This window comes from Eurytemora carolleeae, unplaced genomic scaffold (genome assembly GCF_000591075.1).
Source record: "Eurytemora carolleeae unplaced genomic scaffold, Eaff_2.0 scaffold1047, whole genome shotgun sequence".
Classification (NCBI taxonomy): domain Eukaryota; kingdom Metazoa; phylum Arthropoda; class Copepoda; order Calanoida; family Temoridae; genus Eurytemora; species Eurytemora carolleeae.
Window position 1 is genome coordinate 20858 of NW_019397387.1, and position 20510 is coordinate 41367.

Genomic DNA, 20510 nt, shown 5'->3' on the forward strand with positions numbered 1-20510 from the left:
ATAATCTTTAAAAATAAAATCCAGAAAAAAACGACCCACCAAAAGCGAAGGTGTTGTGACACTTAAAAGTAGACCCGGTTTTGAAATCTGAACATCGATGGGTTTTTTTCTTGTTTTTTTCTTCTTCAAATTTCCTGTTTTTGCAAACGTTTTAAACAAATCATTAATTTTGACTAAATTTTAATTATTATACTAATCAAATACTTGAAACATCATGAAAGATAAAAAATGTTTTACAGTTTTAGAGTTCCGATTCACATTCAGACATAGTTTAAAGAATAAAAAATAGATATAGATATGACAAATAAAAATATTTAGATTACGAGATAAAACATAAACTAAGTGTAAAATAAAATCTACCACCCTGTAACTCGTCCCCCCCACCCCCCTTGCCGGTACGAGCAAGGCCTACTAGGCCCCCGGTTTCAGACTAGGCCTGCCTGGGCCTAGTGGCACGTGTCCCTCACCGCCCAACTCGGCTTGAGTGCCCAATATCTAGTAGTTCTCTCACAGTAACAAGTAGACAGCAGTATAGAGCGGAGTGATGTGAATATTGGATTAAAGTGTATATAGGATATGTGGCCGTGTTTCCTAGTTATACTTCTCCTCTCTCAATCCGCCCTCAGTCGGAAGAAACAAAAACCCTCAATAAACTCAATCTCCGGGAGCATAGATGACACCCAGAAATATAGTTCATCAGGTATAGATTAGTAGACGGTGCATAGATTATCATGATCAGGATAAAATTTCAGTTTTCGTAACGTTATAGTTTCTCCATGCACGATATATTGCACTGTAAAGAGAATTAGACTATTGAAGCTTGAATGTTTGAACCCTGCAATAATCTGTTTTACAAGCTAGAGGACGGATACTCCCAAATAACATACTCCGAAAACTTGGAAAAATTTAGATTAGTTGAATCATTTTCACACATTTTTTAAACTATAGACAACGGAGTTCTTTCTCATTTTCAACTTTTAGAAGGGAGTAGGGAGTACTTTACCATTTTATCTTTAAACTAGGAATAGTAGGGAGTAGGGAGTACTTTACCATTTTATCTTTAAACTAGGAATAGTAGTGAGTAGCTTATTATGTTCATTGTTTATCTCAAACTAGGAATATTATGTTATGGTTTATCATTTTAATCTATAACTAGGAATAGAAGGGAGTAGTTTATCATTTTCATCGTTAAACTAGGAGTAGTTTGGAGTAGTTTATCATTCTTATCTTTAACTAGGAATTGTAGGAAGTAGTTTATAATTTTATTTTTAAACTAAGAAAAGTAGGAAGTGGTTTATCATTTTATTTAGAAACTGGGAATAGTAGGAAGTAGTTTATTATTTTATTTAGAAACTAGGAATAGTAGGAAGTGGTTTATTATTTTATTTTGTAACTAGGAATAGTAGGGAGTAATTTATGATTTTATTTTTAAACTAGGAATAGTAGGAAGTAGTTTATCATTTTCATCTTTAACTAAGAATAGAAGGGAGTAGTTTATCATTTTCATCGTTAAACTAGGAGTAGTTGGGAGTAGTTTATTAGTTTCATCTTTAACTAGGAATAGTAGGAAGTGGTTTATCATTTTATTTTTAAACTAGGAATAGTAGGAAGTAGTTTATCATTTTCATCTTTAAAATAGGAATAGCAGGGTATCGTTAAGCATTTTCATCTTTAAATTAGGAATAGTAAGAAGTAGTTTATCATTTTCATCTTTAACTAGGAATATTTGGACGTTGTTTATTATTTATATCTTTAACTAGGAATAGTAGAAGGAGTTTATCATTTTCATCCTTAACTAGGAATAGTAGGAAGTAGTTTATCATTTTCATCTTTAAATTAGGAATATTTTGGAGTAGTTTTTCATTTTCAACTTTAAACTAAGAGTAGTTTGGAGTAGTTTAGCATTTTCATCTTTAAACAAGGAATAGTAGGGAGAAGTTTATCATTTTCTTCTTCTAGCAGGAAGCAGTTTATCATTTCAAAAGTAGGAATAAGGGAGTAGTTTAACATTTTCATCTTAACTAGGTATATTTGGGAGTAGTTTATCATTTTATTTTGAAACTTTACTTTGTAAATAGGGTACCATTGAATCGTACATACCACTTTGTAAATAGGGTACCATTGAATCGTACATACCACTTTGTAAATAGGGTATCCTTGAATCGTACATACCACTTTGTAAATAGGGTACCATTGAATAGTACATACCACTTTGTAAATACGGTTCCCTTGAATAGTACATGCCACTTTGTAAATAGGGTACCCTTGAATCGTACATGCCACTTTGTAAATAGGGAACCCTTGAATCGTACATACCACTTTGTAAATAAAGTTCCCTTGAATAGTACATGCCACTTTGTAAATAGGGTACCCTTGAATCGTACATGCCACTTTGTAAATAGGGTTCCCTTGAATCGTACATACCACTTTGTAAATAGGGTTCCCTTTCAGTCCCTTTAAACTATAAAGCAGGAATACTTTTTAATTTTTTTCCTTTACTCAACATTAAAAATTATTTTTATTTCTACAAAATTAAATTGGCCAAGTTTTGTAAATTCATTATGCAAAATACATTTTAGGTTTAGCTTCTCGGTAAATTACACTCCACAGTTTCATTACAAAGCGAAAATGCTACCATTCAATTTTCTTAAACGTTATCTTTATGCAGCTGTAAGGATCATGTTGCTGAAAAAATTATATTTTATTAAATGTGTAATTTCAATAATCTATACTAAAAAGATACTTAAAGAGAACGCGTCTCCAAATACAAAACTATATTATGTAAATTAAATGTGGATTAAAATTTTATGTTTTCTTGTAGTTGTAACCTTCCTTTCTATGTAGATACCTTGTATTATTACTTTCTATACAGACACCTTGTATTATTACTTTCTATACAGACACCTTGTATTATTACTTTCTATATAGATACCTACATGAAACCTTCTGTATATAGATAAATTAAAACCTATTTTTCTTTATCATCTCTTCCATAGCCTTTATTTCAGAGTGTAGGTTTGGAGGTCAATCTCATGAACTTGAGGACACCTGGCATCCTGACCTCGGACCTCCCTTCGGAATCATGTTTTGCGTACACTGTGAGTGCGTACCGGTGAGTCAACCTTGTAAACTTTACCATAACCCTTCCTCTCTTTACCATAACCCTTCCTCTCTTTACCATAATCCTTCCTCTCTTTACCATAACCCTTCCTCTCTTTACCATAACCCTTCCTCTCTTTACCATAACCCTTCCTCTCTTTACCATAACCCTTCCTCTCGTTACCATAACCCTTCCTCTCTTTTCTTCATTTTCCCCTCTTTCTCTCTTTCCATCCTCCCTCTTTCCCTTCTCCTTCTTTCCCGCCAATCTAGTTTTTTTTTCACTGTAGCGCGCTCTCCTTGTTCACATCAAACTTATCCTGGAGATACTACGCTTTAGATTGATATATTATTGGGAATTACTCTCTTAGTATCCGCTACCACTCTCTTACCCTTGCTCTTACCATTCTCGTGTTCTCGTGTTCTCGTCTCAGCGCTCGTTCCTTGTTCTGTTTAAACCTAGCTCTAGCCTTTACTTTTGTCATCCAACACGTCCTAATATACATTTTTGTGAATTACTCTGTTGAAAAGAATGAAGAAGTCCCTTATACCACATACCAATGGAAGAAAATGTAGTTACGGTGTATTGAATATAGTTCGGCGTACTGAATATAGTACGATGTATTGAATATAGTACGGTATACTGAATAAAGTACGGTGTACTGAATATAATACGGTGTACTGAATATAGTATGGTGTACTGAATATAGTAAGTTGTACTGAATATAGTACGGTGCACTGAATATAGTACGGTGTACTGAATATAGTACGGTGAACTGAATATAGTACAGTGTACTGAATAAAGTACGGTGTATTTAATATACTATGGTGTACTGAATATAGTACATTGCAAGAAACATAGTACAGTGCACATAGTACGGTACGGTACGGTACTGAATGTAGTAAGGTGTGCTGAATATAGTACAGTGTACTGAATATAGTGCGGTGTACTGAATATTGTACGGTGTACTGAGTATAGTACATTGCAAGAAATATAGTACAGTCCACTGAATATAGTACATTGCAAGAAATATAGTACAGTGCACTGAATATAGTACATTGCAAGAAATATGGTACAGTCGCTGCATATAGTACATTGCAAGAAATATAGTACAGTGCACTGAATAAAGTACATTGCAAGAAATTTAGTACAGTACACTGAATATAGTACATTGCAAGAAATATAGTAAGTGTACTGAATATAGTACATTGCAAGATATTTAGTACAGTGCACTGAAATTAGTACATTGCAAGAAATATTGAACAGTGCACTGAATATAGTACATTGCAAGAAATATAGTACATTGTACTGAATATAGTACGGTGTACTGAATATATTACGGTGTACTGAATATAGTACAGTGTACTGAATATAGTATATTGCAAGAAATATAGTACAGTGCAAGACATATAGTACAGCGCACTGAATATAGTACGATGTACTGGATATAGCACGGTGTTCTGAATAAAGTACAGTGCAAGAAATATAGTACGATGTACTGAATATAATACGGTGTACTGAATATAGTGCGATGTACTGAATATAGTACGGTGTACTGAATATAGTTCGGTGTACTGAATATAGTACAGTGTACTGAATATAGTACGGTGTGCTGAATATAGTACATTGCAAGAAATATAGTACAGTTCACTGAATATAGTACGGTGTATTGAATATAGTACGGTGTACTGAATATAGTAGATTGCACTGAATATAGTACTGTGTACTAGATGTAGTACGGTGTACTAGATGTAGTACTGTGTATTGTGTTGAATTTATAGTTTGGGATTGTTTTAAGAAAAAATTTAATATTACTTTCAAGATTTAAAAACTGTATTATGTTAAAGTTTTCTTTTATTAAACTTTAAAATAAATTTATCCTAAACAAAAATTTTGAGAAACGATCTGAAAACTATCTGAAAACGATCTGAAAACGATCGTTTCCATTTCCACACGTTCGTTTTTGCATCGTTTTTGCATCGTTTTTGGGTCGTTTTTGCATCGTTTTTTGCTGCGAATGTTATGCCAAAGACGATAAAGGAAAAAAACGACTAACTGAATGCAGTTCCCTAACTATGTACTCAGACTCTACATGTACAGCTGATTTACCTGTACAGTGTGCAAAGTTCGATGAACAGTACATAGTTTGGTGTATTTAAATAGAACGGAGGACTGAATATTGCACAGAGGAGTGTTTTCATCTTCCGGGATTAGAAACATGACAATTCTCAGGGAGAGGTTAGATCAGATTATATCTGAGACGTGGTTACGTTCCCTCACCAGAGAATTCATTTCAGGTTCATCGTGTAGGATGGGTCATAGGGGAAGGGGCGGGGTCAACTTATGGGATAGAAATTATAATTGATTATAAGATTATGTATGTGAGTCACAACAACTAAACCGTTTTGAATCAGGCATTGCCATCTTTGCATGAAGGTTTACTTGAAATTAAGCTTACAGTCTCTTTTAGTCGAGAACAAGAGAATTAAATGTAGAAAAATTCCAACTGTTTACACCTGACGGTCTGTGCAAAATTACGAAAATGTTTATTCTATCAACTTGTCTAATTTTCAGATAAACCCATACAGGTTCTTGTAGAAAGGTTTAAAGCAAATTTATTTATAATTAGTTCGGTCAAAACTAATTGAAAGCCGGGGGGCAATTTTCTGAATTTGTATGGGCGCTAAGTTATTCGGTATGAGCGGTCTTTAACAATTTTCTCCTTTAAGACGCAACAGATAGAAGTAAGATTATTAGCGATCAAAAGCGCTTTTTTATCGCATTAAGCCTATACCCCCTTTCATTTTTCGCGAACACTCCCTTTAAAAAATATCTTCCGCATTAGTACTCTTACCAATATGGATGATAGATTTTGACAAAAATAATATGTGTACAGCTGTAAGTTAACTAGAAGACTAAATAAATATGTACAGTCGTACCTGAAGTCCCTGAAGCCGGGTATCTTGTATTAAGATTGAAGATATTATAATATTTGATGTCAAAATTATATGCTCTCATTATCATTCTTTGTCTCTGCTGCATAATTCAAGTAGTAGCTTTGACTGAGAAACCACAATTGAGGAATATCAATTTTTAGATAGAAAAAAAAGAATATAGTTCAACGATCAATTTTTAGATAGAAAAAAAAGAATATAGTTCAACTATATATCCTTCAAAGAGTACCGTGCCTACAGTACCTTGAAGGGCATATATATATTATATAACATATATTTAAATAGATAAATAATAGAATACCAATGTATTTATAACAAACCAAGAAGAAAAAAGTTGAGCAAAACACAAGGAAGTCTCTAAACCAAATAACTAGACTACGGGTATAAGAAAGGATAGGGAGCTGTATATCTCCTCTCCCGTACTCTAACTCTACTATGGAGCGGTTGATCCCAATCTGTCCCAGCATACAAGTATACATGGATATTTATCAATCCAACCTGCAAATACTGCACTGCAACCACCGGAGAGACTGTGAATAAAGGGACTGTAGGTAAAATTTACCCAGAAGCAAATCTACTAAATCCCAATCTTCTGGCTCATTTGATCCGGAATAGAAGTATTCATCGATTTCCGAACATTTTTATATTTTTTTCATTTTCTTCATGGAATTTGATTTTTTAAATATTTTAAAAAAAATGTTCTTCTATATTTAAAAATCCGAATAATGTAAAAATGATTGGCAAAGAACATGTTAAATAAGTCCAATAAAAGTCCAATATTGCTACCTTTCTTATATAACATGATAATTTTCAAGGAAAGACACATTTAAACTACGTTTACAATTTTACTTTACTAAAAACGTGGACGAAAACTAGATTTAGCTTGCTTGCATTTATATGCATAGAGGTTTATATATAATTAGATATATCAAGAGAAGTAGAATTGTAAATATATAAAAACAGACTGAGGATAAGGGCATTGGGAGAACAACAAGGGGAGTTGAGGCATAAGAAGAAGAAAGAGAAGTGTGAAGGATTTGTTTATTGAAATATTGAGATATGGGGCGTGAAAGAACCCCTCAATCTCCCATCATCCCTCCCACTCCCCCCTGCTCCCTTGATTATTTTTGATAACTAATAATTTGGTAACTAACATTTTGGTAACAAACATTTTGGTAACTAGCAATTTGGTAACTAGCAATTTGGTAACTAATAAGTTGGTAACTAACAATTTGGTAACCTGAAATTTGGTAACCCGACAATTTGTAACTGACAATTTGGTAACCAACAATTTGGTAACCAACAATTTGGTAACCAACAATTCGGTAACTTGACATTTTGGTAACCTAAAATTTGGTTACCGACAATTTGGTAACTAACGATTTTATTATTGAAACTTATGCTTCACAATCATTGTTTATATATTTATTTGTTGAATACATAGAGAGAAAAAAACAATATACAGGATTTCTTAAATGTTTAGCATGAAAAATCCGCAAAAATTGTTTGTTACCAAATTGCAAATTGTGAGGTTACCAAATTATTAGTTACCAAATTGTTAGTTACCAAAATGTTAGTTACCAAATGTCTGCTAATATTAAAGAATGGATGAGGGTCCAAGCTTTCTACATATTTTGAACGAAGCTAAAGGTTCTGTATCTAAACCTTGTGAAAGGTAGTAAGGGATAATTATCTTATAACCAGTAATTATACCAAATAATCTTGCATCTTTCCTTACAAAAACACTAAAAGGCCACAATTCGGCTTAGATTGGGGGCGCCATAATACCTGCACACAGAATACTGGATACTGGATATACAGCTGATACCATAAAACTGGATACTGGATGCAGCTATACCATGGAGTTTGATACTAGATACTGGATACTTGATATTGACTGTAAGTAATGTCTGTTAATATTTACACTGGACTTTGTATGTTAGTTAATATTTATACTGGACATTGTCTGCAAGTTAATATTTACATCGGACATTGTCTGTTAGTTAATATTTACACTGGACATTGTCTGTTAGTTAATATTTACATCGGACATTGTCTGTTAGTCAATATTTACACTGGACATTGTCTGTTAGTTAATATTTACATCGGACATTGTCTGTTAGTCAATATTTACACTGGACATTTTCTGTAAGTTAATATTTACACTGGACATTGTCTGTTAGTTAATATTTACACTGGACATTGTCAGTTAGTTAACATTTACACTGGACATTGTCTGTAAGTTAATATTTACACTGGACATTGTCTGTTAGTTAATATTTACACTGGACATTGTCTGTTAGTTAATATTTACACCGGACATTGTCTGTTAGTTAATATTTATACTGAACATTGTCTGTTAGTTAATATTGATAAAGTGAACTATATAAACTGGACAATGACGGAGCAGTGTGAAAGCGTGAGATGGCCTTGCATAGTTGCATCGTTGAACATTGAACAATACTAAACACACTTTAGAGGAACTTTACCCATAGCTAGACCTTCGAAATATTTTTTTTCTATTAATTTCATGCAGAAATCATGATACAGTATATATTTAAAAAAAAACTAGATTTTTGAGGTTTTTAAATTTTTTGGGAAACTCTGTGCACCTATTTTTGATAAGTTTTTAAATATATTGCTTGTCTATCTATTTGTTCAGCTGTATATAAACAATAAATGTTAACACGGCTGAACCGATAGGGCCCAATTTTTGTGTTGAAACTGTTGATGTATCTATTTTAGACAATTAAACTAGTAAATGTTTAATTTGTTTATTAGGAATTTCCGAAATAAAATTCTTAAAATTTAGGGCAGTATTGCCCCAATAACGATTTTCTGCAGGTTAGGAAGTTATATTACAAAACATTATTAAATAAAAATTTTATCATTTTGTTTCTGTATTAATAAAAATTTTATTATTTTGTCTCTGTATTCTAAATATAATTAGAGACTCGGGGGGTGGGGGGCGGATTGGTGCTGAGGCCCCCCTGAATTTTTTTTTTCACAAACTCTAATTGTCTAATCCCTATATCTTTACAATCTGATGATGTAAACCTTTGATATTTCAAACTTAGATTCAAAGGTCCACGACATTGGGTAGCAAAGATATTAGAAAAGTAGAGTTTGTGACAAAAACTCAGTTCCTTTAAGCCTGCTCTGGATAAACTGCTGTTTACGACCCTGAAAATATTGGACATTTAGATCAAAATCGGAATGAAAATTCATTCTTTCTAAAATCATTAGTTGAAATCCGTTTTGTATAGAATATTGGGAGGGGGATGATTTAAAAAAAGGGANTTTGATATATTTTATACATATCTATATTTGATACCATTATACATATCTATATTTGATATATTTTATACATATCTATATTTGATACCATTATACATATCTATATTTGATATATTTTATACATATCTATATTTGATACCATTATACATATCTATATTTGATATATTTTATACATATCTATATTTGATACCATTATACATATCTATATTTGATATATTTTATACATATCTATATTTGATACCATTATACATATCTATATTTGATATATTTTATACATATCTATATTTGATACCATTATACATATCTATATTTGATATATTTTATACATATCTATATTTGATACCATTATACATATCTATATTTGATATATTTTATACATATCTATATTTGATACCATTATACATATCTATATTTGATATATTTTATACATATCTATATTTGATACCATTATACATATCTATATTTGATATATTTTATACATATCTATATTTGATACCATTATACATATCTATATTTGATATATTTTATACATATCTATATTTGATACCATTATACATATCTATATTTGATATATTTTATACATATCTATATTTGATACCATTATACATATCTATATTTGATATATTTTATACATATCTATATTTGATACCATTATACATATCTATATTTGATATATTTTATACATATCTATATTTGATACCATTATACATATCTATATTTGATATATTTTATACATATCTATATTTGATACCATTATACATATCTATATTTGATATATTTTATACATATCTATATTTGATACCATTATACATATCTATATTTGATATATTTTATACATATCTATATTTGATACCATTATACATATCTATATTTGATACCATTATACATATCTATATTTGATACCATTATGGTCGATATATTTTTTCTTTAGTCTAAAAATAGTCTCTAAAGAAGTTGAGGCTCAGATGTTTTGTTTTCCTAACAAAAGAACAGTACTCCGTGTCCTCTTTATGTCTGGAGCGGAGAGGGTTCCAGGACGGATACAGAACTATGACAAGTAAAGATATGTACTTTAGTTAAAGGAATATGTAATCAGAACTATTCTCCTTGAGATCTGATGGTTTTTTTACGATTTAGGGGTCCTCAACTTTATATATTTATAAGCTAATTATTGTTTCCGAGATCCTCTTTCATTTTTCATGAATCGATCTTTAAATCGTCCTCCATACTTTCAATATACGCATTTAATTGCATAACAATTCAGTTCCCGCATTTTCTCTTGTTATATTTACTCACTGTTCGTTACAAAATAAATATTTGTTCATCAGGGAAATTTCTTCACTTAAATATAAAACATTAATGAACCTTTATAGATAAGGTTCATTAATGTTTTGATTATACTCCTAGTTATCTTTCAGAAAACTTCATCTAGGCGCCACAGCGGCGCCAGGCGTTGGTTAGAGAGGGACGATATATATAGTTTATACTCTAATCATCCTATCCTACTGGAGATAGGGTCAATTTAGCTGTCAGATAGGTTTAAAGTGAGTTCTCAACTCAACACTCTAGTTCTACTCTAGTTCTCCTCTAGTTCTCCTCTAGTTCTCCTCTAGTTCTTCCCTAGTTCTCCTCTAGTTCTTCTCTAGTTATCCTTTAGTTCTTCTCTAGTTCTCCTCTAGACTAGTTCTCCTTTAGTTCTCCTCTAATTCTTCCCTAGTTCTCCTCTAGTTCTTCTCTAGTTCTCCTCTAGTTCTCCTCTAGTTCTTCTCTAGTTCTTCTCTAGTTCTCCTCTAGTTCTCCTCTAGTTATCCTTTAGTTCTTCTCTAGTTCTCCTCTAGACTAGTTCTCCTTTAGTTCTTCTCTAGTTCTTCTCTAGTTCTCCTCTAGTTCTCCTTTAGTTCTCTTCTAGTTCTCCTTTAGTTCTCCTCTAGTTCGTCTCTAGTTTTCCGCTAGTTTTCCTCTAGTTCTCGTTTAGTTCTCCTCTAGTTCTCCTCTAGTTCTCGTTTAGTTCTCCTCTAGTTCTCCTTCAGTTCTTAGTTCTTCTCTAGTTCTTCTCTAGTTCTTCTCTAGTTCTCTTCTAGTTCTCCTCTAGTTCTCCTCTAGTTCTCCTCTAGTTCTCTTCTAGTTCTCCTTTAGTTCTTCTCTAGTTCTCTTCTTGTTCTCGTTCAGTTTTCCTCTAGATCTCCTCTAGTTCTCGTTTAGCTCTCCTCTAGTTCTCCTCTATTTCTCCTTTAGTTCTCCTCTAGTTCTCCTCTATTTCTCCTTTAGTTCTCCTTTAGTTCTCCTTTAGTTCTCCTGTAGTTCTCCTCTTGTTCTCCTCTAGTTCTCCTTTAGTTCTCCTGTAGTTCTCCTCTTGTTCTCCTCTAGTTCTCCTCTAGTTCTCCTCTAGTTCTCCTCTAGTTCTCCTCTAGTTCTCCTCTAGTTCTCCTCTTGTTCTCCTCTAGTTCTCCTTTAGCTCTCAGTCATCTGCCGACTCTCTGCAGGTTATTCTTTGTTCTCTTATCTTGATGATTGTTCTTGTCCTGATTATAAAAGTGCCTTCTCCCCCTTCCCCCTCCCCTCTACGTAGATCTCATGTTATCCCTGAGAACCGAGGTGATGAGTTTCATCCCGTCTCAACACTCACGTCCTACTCTTCTCTTCTCATATTTAAAATATATTAGTGTAATTTTGTGGGAAAAAGTGACAAGGAGCACAGACAAGAAATATAAAATACCAGACTTTACCAACCCGTCTTCATCCTACACCCTTCTGCTATACAGGGAACCTACTATTCTTCTCCATATATGTATATATATTCCTCTCCTACCTTCTATCCTTCCACTATACAGGGAACCTAGTATTCTTCTCCATATATATATATTCCTCTCCTTCTATCCTTCCCCTACTGAGGTAGCTAATTCTAGGTAGCTAGGTTGAGATTAATGTTTTGTAAAGGAATAAAGGAGAATATCCTCTGATTTTATCAAATTGTGATTCCAAATATAAAATATATTATTAGTTGTTCATTTTAAAATTTTAATGTTGCATGCATACAAAGATGTCAGTATTTTATACTAGTGGTGGTATTTAAATCTGTTATGTTTATGTAGAGTATAAACTCCTACGGGGAAAATCTATCTGAATTTCTTAATATGACGGGGCAATCTAAATCTTTCACGAGGAAACCTTTTTTTGGGGGAAAATTTACGTTAGATCGAGGAAAACTATTCGAAATCAGTTTGTTTCTAAACAAAATATTCTGGATTTCATCAAGATTCATGTTTTCACTCCATTTTACAAACATTAATTTCTACACATAAAGTTGTCTGTTTGATTGTATTAAATACATGTTTAAGGCAGAACCAATCCGGCCAAACTTTTTGTGGGACTTCACAAGATCCCAGTTTTTGTGCACTTCTGAAATAAATAAAATAAAACTATAAATTTTTTTAAACCTTTCATGGAAATAGAGATAAGTCTGCGAAATTTTAAATTGTCATTGTTTAATAATGTACTAAGGGTAAATCAGGTAAAATAAAAAAAAAGAATATAAAGAGACGCGAAGTAGCCTAAAAACATTAATCTCTATATTATTTAGATATGTTAGAATCTGTACTCTTGTTTATTCAACTGTTGAGAACATGTAAAAGCATGTTTTTCCATCAGATTCAAGAAAATATGAGATAAATATTCCTGAAATGTTTATTCTCGGTGGAGGTCCGAATTCTTTTCATTTCTTCCGTCTGTACCTTATCCTTCTTCTTATCCTATACCTTTCTTTACTTATCCTTCTTCTTATCCTATACCTTTCTTTACATATCCTTCTTCTTATCCTATACCTTTCTTTACTTATCCTTCTTCTTATCCTATACCTTTCTTTTCTACTTATCCTTCTTCTTATCCTATACCTTTCTTTTCTACTTATCCTTCTTCTTATCCTTTACCTTTCTTTTCTCCTTATCCTTCTTCTTATCCTCTACCTTTCTTTTCTACTTATCCTTCTTCTTATCCTCTACCTTTCTTTTCTTCTTATCCTTCTTCTTATCCTTTACCTTTCTTTTCTACTTATCCTTCTTCTTATCCCCTAACTTTCGTTTCTACTTATCCTTCTTCTTATCCTCTACCTTTCTTTTCTACTTATCCTTCTTCTTATCCTCTACCTTTCTTTTCTACTTATCCTTCTTATCCCCTAACTTTCTTTTGTTCTTATTTTTTCAGAAATTTCTTGCTTCTGTGTTTGTGTACATAATTTTTCTTCTCCTCTACTTAGTCCTTAATTCTGTAATTCTGTACTTTCTAGCAGAACAGTACAGTGATGTCCTCCTTCACTTGTACCAAAGCCTCTGTTGTACAGCTATCTCCTTTACCTGTACAACATCCTCTGCTGTACATCCTTTCCACTCATGTACTTCAGGTTTTGTGGATGTAACAGGTGTTGATTGGGTTGTAGTTAATCCCTTTATGTGCGCATTCTTAAACTTGCGGGATTAGGGTTTATCCTGTGATCCTAACTATAAATAAGTTGCACTTTTACATTTGTAAATCACACATTTTTCCAGCTCCTATGATTATTTGCATTTCTGCAGATTATCCCAGATATCTACTAATGTTGTAAATTTAAAATGACCAGTTTCTCTCGTCCTCCACAGCTGTTTAAACCTTTTAAAGTTTATAAAAACAATTTTTCATTTTGCATTCTTAGATATTAATATTACATATAAACTAGACAAAATCCACAAATTTTGCATTTATTGAGATTTAGTTCTAACTTAAAAGAGCATCTTATAAAATCTAATCATGAATTTTCTTTTTCCGAAGGGGGGGGGGACTAACGGACTACATTGCATGAAGGTTGACATCTTCTAAAACTAGAGATAAAGTTCTAAAGTTATCGGTATTCACATTTTTGAAATTACAATAAATGCAGTCGGAATTCTTTCCCCTTGTTTCCCCCTCAAATACAATGTAGTGAACATGCGTTCATCCTTAGACTGTGTTGATCTTAGGTTTCTTTTAGTATTGTATTCAGTATTCGGTATAGTCGGTCGTCAGTAGCTTTCTCAGATATGTATTCTATGAATTTCAAGTGAAATCATGCAGAGTCCAATTCGCATAAAGTTACTGCAATTCAGGGATAAATAAGGTTTTCAATTATTAGGTTTTTTAAATTTATTTTCAGGGGTGTTTATTGTATTTTAGGTAATATATTGCTGTACAGGCGCTTATTTTATTCTCTACATATATATATTTAAGGAGTATATAGGTAATTTTTACATCAGTATCTCATACAGGAGTATATTCTCCCTTTGAGGGAGTGTTTTTACATCAAGGGAGTGTATCTCATACAGGAGTATATGCTCCCTTTGAGGGAGTGTTTTTACATCAAGGGGGTGTATCTCATACAGGAGTATATGCTCCCTTTGAAGGGGTGTTTTTACATCAAGGGGGTGTATCTCATACAGGAGTATATATGCTCCCTTTGAGGGGGTGTTTTTACATCAAGGGGGTGTATCTCATACAGGAGTATGTGCTCCCTTTGAGGGGGTGTTTTTACATCAAGGGTGTGTATCTCATACAGGAGTATATGCTCTCTTTGAGGGGGTATTTTACATCAAGGGGTGTATCTCATACAGGAGTATATGCTCTCTTTGAGGGGGTATTTTACATCAAGGGGGTGTATCTCATACAGGATTATATGCTCCCTGTTAGGGGGTATTTTTACATCAAGGGGTGTATTTAATCTTTTGAGTTAAAAAAAACCTAATTCCAGTTTACGTTGCACTTTTCAATTAAAAAAAATATATACATTCTGGAAAACCCGGTTTTCACGAGTAGATAATTGAAAATAAGAATAATCCAACCTAATTGCTAAATTCTAATTAATCTTCATGTGAAAGTAAATAAAAATGGGAAATGAAATGTGTAATGATAAGTCACCCAATCTACTGTCTAACACGGGACACAATCTCTAATTTTGCAGAATATCGATACGACTTTGCGACCTCTTACAACCAAGAGTGAGAAAAAATACTTTTTTTTTGAAAATGTTGGATGAAAGAAAAAAAGAAAAAATGATTAGTAAATAATTTATTTTTAAATGTTTAGATTCACAAGAAGCGGCGGATAGTAGGACGGGTTCGGTGCAAGAATATAAAGTCTGAATGTCCTAAGCCTAGTTGTCCTGAACCTATCCTGCTCCCAGGAAGATGCTGTAAAGTGTGCCCGGGACAAGATAACAGTAAGCAGAAATCTTATAAACTCTAAAACGTACGCATTAAAAATAGTTTAGAATAATTAAGGAATCCTATTTTATGCTTCTACGATTTTTGTAAAATGACTCAAACTGTATAAATTTCACGAAAACAAAACTTTTGGACAAAGTTTCTCATTGTATCAATCCATTTGAGAACAACTAACTCTCTTCAAATTTCATGATCTTAAGATTTTATACGATAAAATATATTAAATGATAATTACGATGTTGATGACCGAAAGAAATAACTGTTTTTCTGTTTGAATCCGTAATTTAAAAAAATTGTATCTGTTAAATTATGTGCAATATCTTAATTTTGATGTGTGTAACATTATTATATGGAAGGCAACTCTAGACATCTTTACTGCTTACGATTCAATTAATTTAGAAATCCTACATTCATGCAATTTGCAAAGTATTTAATTCAGCTGATTTGCAAGCAAAGGACATGTTTATACCGTCAAGTGATTAGAAAGTATATTGCCTTGTAAAATTATGGCATGATTATTTATAACCCAAAGTACAAAGTTTAATCATAAAATATATTCACGTTAAGAAAAACATTTGAAATAAGGTAAAACTGGGGCAAATGTTCATTTTTTCAACTTTTCTAGATTTTCTTAGATTTTCCAGAGTTTTAGGTTTTATTTCGAACAGTGGGATTGGACAATTTATAGCAATTTGTTAACTACAGACAATACAATTCAAATAGAAAATTATCAAAGATATCTTCATTATAAATAGGAAACACATAGCTCAAGGTTGTCCTAAAAAATTGCGTACATTTTCTAGATCGACCCGACCTGACTCACTTTTACTTTCTTGTAGACCTAGACATGATTTTAGAATTTTAAAGCACTTGTTTTAACTTAAAAATTTTAAAGAAATTATTTTAAAAAGTCTCATTTCTTTTTGCGTGAGGTCTCGAACCTTTGGATCGCTGTGGAGGGGGTTAAAAGGGGTTTAATCGTTACTATATAAAGGTTCGCTCTTAACTACGTTAACAATCCCTTTAAATGTTCAGATCCTGACAACAATATTCAGGTTAACGATCCCTTTAAATGTTTAGATCCTGACAACAATATCCAGGTTGATCTAGAGAGAGAAGAACAAGAGAAGAACGGAAGACGTAAGTTTTTAAATATTTACGACCCCGAGAAATTTTAATATTTTTTTTAAACAATCTGAAACAACTCGAGACACCCTTGACCGCTCTATTGACCACTCTATTGACCACTCTTGACCCCACTTGATCACTCTTGACCCACTTAACCACTTTGACCACTCTTGACCCCACTTGACCACTCTTGATCCCACTTTGACCACTTTGACCACTCTTGACCCCACTTGACCACTCTTGACCCCATTTGACCACTTTGACCACTCTTAACCCCACTTGACCACTTTGACCACTCTTGACCCCCCTTGACCACTTTGGCCACTTTTGACAACTATTAACCACTTTGGCCACACTCTTGACAACTATTAGCTATTCTTGACCACTCTTGACCATTCTGACCACTCTTGACCAATCTGACCCCTCTTGACCGATCTTACCACTCTTGACCAATCTGACCAATCTGTCCAACTATAACAGGTTATTTCTGCCTTTGGACTTTTAACTTTTTAATCCTTTTTTTATTACGGTCTATAAAGTTTAATTAAAGTAATCTTACCTGGTTTTAAAGTACACTTGAATCATTAAAAAAAATATAATATTTTCTGAACATAAATACAGCAATGCAAAATATACTATTTAAAGGGACTGTACAATCAATGTTAAGTGACTCTATCTTTGAAAAGTGATAACCTCGTTGGATAAACCCAAGTCAAAACAATGCATTTTAACTTATATCTGAGCAACAATGAGGAAGATATCGTCGTTTAATATCTCAAAGCGTGTTGAAATCTGACATTTTTCTATGTTTTCTTTCCAGTATAAATTCACAAGACAAAATCTAAACAATGTTCACGAAGTAATCTGCTAATAAGTTCTCAAAAATAACTGGAATCAATATTTTTCCTTTTTCCTGTGTGATCTCTTAAATCTAAAAATTATATAAATGGGAAGGAGAGGCAGGAACATTTGCACTCCTCCACCCCCATAAAAATACCGCTTTTATTCTTTGTACATACAGTACATACAATGCATACCGTACGCGTGAAAGAAAAGGTAAACAACGATGTTTTTTATTGATTCCTGAAAATATTAATTACTTCTTCTTGGCTTCGCACACTTGGGGAACCTGAGAGGGGAGGAAGTGGGGAGGAAGTGGAGAAGGGGGCAAAGTGCCAAGATGCCAATATATTCACATTATGATATCTCTACATTCTAAAGACCAATATCAACACAAAACATTTATATTTTAAGTTTTGTATAAAAAGTAACAATTTTTTTAGAATTCCAGGAAACAGATAAATGTTACTTCTAGATTATGCAAGTGTTCTAAGTGGACCAGGTGTACCTGGAGCAGCAATTGGTCGTCTTCATTTCAGAAAGAAAACCCTTCAATGGAGTCTAGTGAGTAGTGAGAGGTTGAGTGCTCCAATACAGTTAACCTTTACAGATCCTCAGGATAATATTCTTGATGAATTCCCAACTCCTATTACAGATCTTTATAACAGGTACATACAGTACAATAGTACATATAGTACAATAGTAAGTTCAATAGTACAAAAGTACAATAGTACATATAGTACAATAGTTCAATAGTACAATAGTACAATAGTACATATAGTACCATAGTACAATAGTACATATAGTACAATAGTACAATAGTACAATAGTACAATAGTACAATAGTACAATAGTACAATAGTACATATAGTACAATAGTACAAAAGTACATATAGAACATACAGTACCATAGTAAAATAGTACATATAGTACAATAGTACAATAGTACAATAGTACAATAGTACAATAGTACAATAGTACAATAGTACAATAGTATAATAGTACAATAGTACATATAATACAGTAGCTGTTGGATCTTCAGTAACAACTCTCTCCGCAATCGTCTTTATCCGTCTCAAAGAATGTTGCCTTTTAAAACCATGCTTACCTGAAGCTCCCTGTGTGATTTTGCCAGTTCTTATATTGCTGCTATTTTGGCACCGGTATTTTATTTTATTAATCTTTGCCTATATAGTTTATTTTTGTTTTCGTCTACACATTTATTAAAATCAGAAAATCAAAATGTACATATCGTTGATATATATATATAAAGTTTATTTTTATTTGTTCCTGTACTTTTTGATCAATAAATAGATTTGAATAATAATACATATAATACAGTAGTACAAAAGTACATATAGAACATATAGTACAATAGTACAATAGTACAATAGTACATGTAGTACATTTAGTACAATAGTACAATAGTAATTATAGTACAATAGCACATATAGTACAATAGTACAAATAGTACAATAGTGCATATAGTACAATAGAGCATATAGTAAAATAGTACATATAGTACAGTGGTACATAAAGTACACTGGTACATATCCTACAATGGTACGTATAGAACAATGATGTATATTGAACAACGGTACATAAAGAGCAATGGTCCATATATAAAAATGGTACATATAGAACATTGGTACATAAATTTCAATGGTACAGCAATGGTACATCTATGCCAATGGTACACATATCACACTGGTAAATATGATACACTGGTACATATAGTTCAATGGTACAGATAGAAAAATGGTACATATAAAACAGTGGTACATATAGAACATTGGTACATATATGCCAATGGTACATATATTACACTGGTAAATTTGATACACGGGTACATATAGTACAATAGTATATATAGAACATAGGTACTCCGTCTAATCCTGCCTATTGTTAAGTACTGGTAAGATGTGTGGAACCTGGGCCCGGCTCCCGAGGAAATATCGCCGGATTCTGAGAGCCGAGGAACTCCGGATTAGTCTCACCTATCCGGAGGGAGTAATTGTCGGAGCCGTGAAGAAATATTACGGTCTCACTTCAGAGCTTTTCTCAGGTAATATTTGGCTACAGGGTGTCTCATAAATACATTTCAGAGCTTTTCTCAGGAAATATTTGGCTACAGGGTGTCTCATAAATACATTTCCAAGCTTTTCTCAGGTCATATTTGGCTACAGGGTGTCTCATAAATACATCTCCTAATTCTTAAATTTTCTACCTTTCAAATTGATTCAGCTATTAAGAATTTTGTCCATTTTCATTTGATTGAAATCTAAAAAATGTTTCTAAAACTTTAAAATACCAAAATTCTGTAGACCTCATTTTTAAAGTGTTATTTTTTTTAAACCTTTATCATTTATCCATGAATCGTCTTAAATGATTTTTAAAATTTGTGAAAATTTTTGAATTTTTAAAAATGTTTTAAATAAGTGGTTGAAAGCTAAAACTCTGATTTAAACTGCATTTTAACTTCAACTACAGTTAATAGTCCAATTAACATAAAACACAGAAATTATGCAGTGTGCCCCATTTCATTTGATACGTTTATATTCAAGTTACTTTGTAATACAAAAAGCTTTATAACATCATTAACTACAATCAACTACACATAAGGTTGCTTAAATGTATTCCATAATTTTATGCGTCCCTCTGTACTATATAGGAATATATTTCAGGGTTCCTTGAAGGACTAGCCGGAGTTGGAACTGCAGTTCTCAGTGTAGATATTGGAACTGGATCCATTCATGTCAACATTCTCTTTAAAGGAATTGTTAAGGAGGGAGAGCTCAATGTTCCATTCCACGTAAGGTTTGAAACTACACGGGACGGAGAAACCAGGATATTAGATGAAACCGTGATTCTGGAGACAGCAGGAGAGGTGAGGATTAATATGCATCCGGAGCCGAGGACTAATTTCTTTATGATTGTCCTCGTTCTTTCTACCCCCCCCCCCCCCCC

At 32.7% G+C, this 20510-nt stretch overlaps 1 protein-coding gene across 1 annotated transcript in view; it reads left to right on the top strand.

The window, feature by feature from the left end:
* Positions 1-501: 501 nt before the first annotated feature.
* LOC111714017 (dorsal-ventral patterning protein Sog) overlaps positions 502-20510 on the top strand; it is a 27439-nt gene continuing 7430 nt past the window's right edge. Inside the window, exons 1-7 of the mRNA XM_023489015.1 lie at positions 502-700; positions 3009-3112; positions 15439-15571; positions 16656-16715; positions 18019-18211; positions 19454-19608; positions 20228-20430. Coding sequence (XP_023344783.1) covers positions 577-700; positions 3009-3112; positions 15439-15571; positions 16656-16715; positions 18019-18211; positions 19454-19608; positions 20228-20430 — 972 coding nt within the window. The 5' untranslated portion in view covers positions 502-576. The remainder of the gene's footprint in view (positions 701-3008; positions 3113-15438; positions 15572-16655; positions 16716-18018; positions 18212-19453; positions 19609-20227; positions 20431-20510) is intronic.